General features: G+C 37.8%; 1 protein-coding gene across 1 annotated transcript in view; it reads left to right on the top strand.

The window, feature by feature from the left end:
* CDKL2 (cyclin-dependent kinase-like 2 (CDC2-related kinase)) overlaps window positions 1–2,348 on the top strand; it is a 50,772-nt gene that overhangs the window by 24,338 nt on the left and 24,086 nt on the right. Inside the window, exons 5-6 of the mRNA XM_011927195.1 lie at window positions 607–719; window positions 2,063–2,202. Coding sequence (XP_011782585.1) covers window positions 607–719; window positions 2,063–2,202 — 253 coding nt within the window. The remainder of the gene's footprint in view (window positions 1–606; window positions 720–2,062; window positions 2,203–2,348) is intronic.

Genomic DNA, 2,348 nt, shown 5'->3' with positions numbered 1-2,348 from the left:
AAAAAAAAAAAAAAAAAAAAAAAAAATTTATCCCTATCAGCCTTCAGTTCTCTTCATTGTTACTGTATTTATCCTTAGCAGCCACCTCCTCTTTCTGGTATGCTGTTTTCAGTGTACCATGGCATAGCATGGATTGGTCAAGCCTGCTAGAGTTATGCGTAAACAAAGAATGAATAGGCCCTAAATGGAGCCTGAGAGTCTTATTTCCAGAATAAAGTATACATAATAACTGTTTTGGCTTTTCAGAAGGCATTTCCTTTTTATATCACATGATTGAAGTTTCTGGAAAGCTCACTTATGCAAAATTGGGAGTTAGAACTTTAATAGGGAAATATCTTTTCATGGGTAATTTAAGACTTACTGTAGGTTGAGTATTCCTTATCCTAAATGCTTGGGACCAGAAGTGTTGCAGATTTCAGATTTTTTTATTTTTTTGGATATTGGGATATTTGCATTATACCATTGGAGCATGCCAAATCTGAGAATCTGAAATCTGAAATGCTCTCCTTGGCGTTTCCTTTGAGCATCCCCTCAGTGCTCAAAAAATTTTGGGTTTTGGAGCATATTAGGATGCTAGATTTTACACCACATTGCTTTTTTTTTCAGGGCTGTTGATGTGTGGGCCATTGGTTGTCTGGTAACTGAAATGTTCATGGGGGAACCCCTATTTCCTGGAGATTCTGATATTGATCAGCTATATCTTATTATGGTGTGTTTAGGTAAGGTTACACATCTGTGTTTTAAATTTTAGAGATTTTTCTGTATATTCGTTTGTGCATGTGTGTTTGTGATTTTTTAAGCTGTTGCATTAAAGATTATATATGTTTTAAGTGAAGGTAGGGAGCATATAGGAAAACTGTGTGTGTGTGTGTGTGTGTGTATGTGTGTGTGTGTGTGTGTTTTGAGATGGAGTTTCACTGTCCTTACCCAGGCTGGAGTGCAATGGTGCAACCTCCGCCTCCCGGGTTCAAGTGATTCTCCTGCCTCAGCCTCCCGAGTAGCTGGAATTACAGGCGTGCACCACCATGCCCGGCTAATTTTATATTTTTAGTAGAGATGGGGCTTCTCCGTGTTGGGCAGTCTGGACTCGGACTCCTGACATCAGGTGATCTGCCCACCTTGGCCTCCCAAAGTGCTGGGATTACAGGCATGAGCCACCGTGCCCGACCCTGATGCATATTCTTAATCACCCTACCTCCCCTTTCCCCTCAACAGAGAGGAAAAGAGCATAAGTTGTGCATTTCTCTGCACTTTTACATACAGTTAATTACATGTAGAGAGGACGCAATGATCATTTATTATTCTTGAGTCAGTAAGCATTTGGTGTAATATGACTACTGTCCTTACTTTCCATTCAAGAGGAGAGACACAAGATTTCAAGATTGGTTTAATCTTGCCACAGATTTGGACTTTTGCTGTTAGTGCTTTTGACAGAATTTCAAAGCTGGACTATCAAAATCTTACGCTTGTTGAAATACCAACTTCATGTTTGAAGATGGAGCTTAGAAATGGAAATAATGGGAAAATACTTGGGGGTAATTCAACTATTTGATTTGAAGTTTTCAGGTCAGAAATTAAATAAGTAGTACAATGGTTTCTTACAGTGGAATTTTCAGATATATTTTACATTGAACTAGATATTAAAGTTGAGAAAAAAGATAAAGTGCTCAAATCTGACTTTAAGATAAGCACAAAATCAGTTGACAAAATATTAAATTCTTAAAGGGGTAGAACTGATTTATCTAGATTAGATCCTGTCCACATGACTATTAATATTTTTATTGTTTTGTTCAGCACTTTATGCTTTGTAGTTAGAAACGAAGTGCTGGTACTTATATCTGGAAAGTTATAAAATATTTTTTACCTGTCCTTTTCCTATGCTCCTTAAGACTTCCATGTACTACCACAGTAACAGCGTTGTCCTTGGTCAATTTTGCATGTTGACAGAGCCCCAAACTCCATAAGCTGTGTTCCACTATTTCCTCTACTTCTCACCACCTGTCTCTTCACCACTTCTGTCATGTTGTATAATAACAGAGATATGTGCTGTTTTCACTTCCAGGTAATCTAATTCCAAGACATCAGGAACTTTTTTATAAAAATCCCGTGTTTGCTGGAGTAAGGTTACCTGAAATCAAGGAAAGAGAACCTCTTGAAAGACGCTATCCTAAGCTCTCTGAAGTGGTGATAGATTTAGCAAAGGTAATCATACTTATTGTTTATACTTTATGACAGGGAATTTATGCACTATCAAGACTTATTTTTTCTTTTTCTCCTTGTCTAGTTGATCTTTTTATTTTTTTTTTTTGAGGCGGAGTCTCGCCGGTCTCCCAGGCTGGAGTGCAGTG

This window comes from Colobus angolensis, unplaced genomic scaffold (genome assembly GCF_000951035.1).
Source record: "Colobus angolensis palliatus isolate OR3802 unplaced genomic scaffold, Cang.pa_1.0 Scaffold70, whole genome shotgun sequence".
NCBI lineage: Eukaryota > Metazoa > Chordata > Mammalia > Primates > Cercopithecidae > Colobus > Colobus angolensis.
Note: the sequence above shows the minus strand (reverse complement) of the source record. Positions and strands in the feature narration are given on the sequence as shown.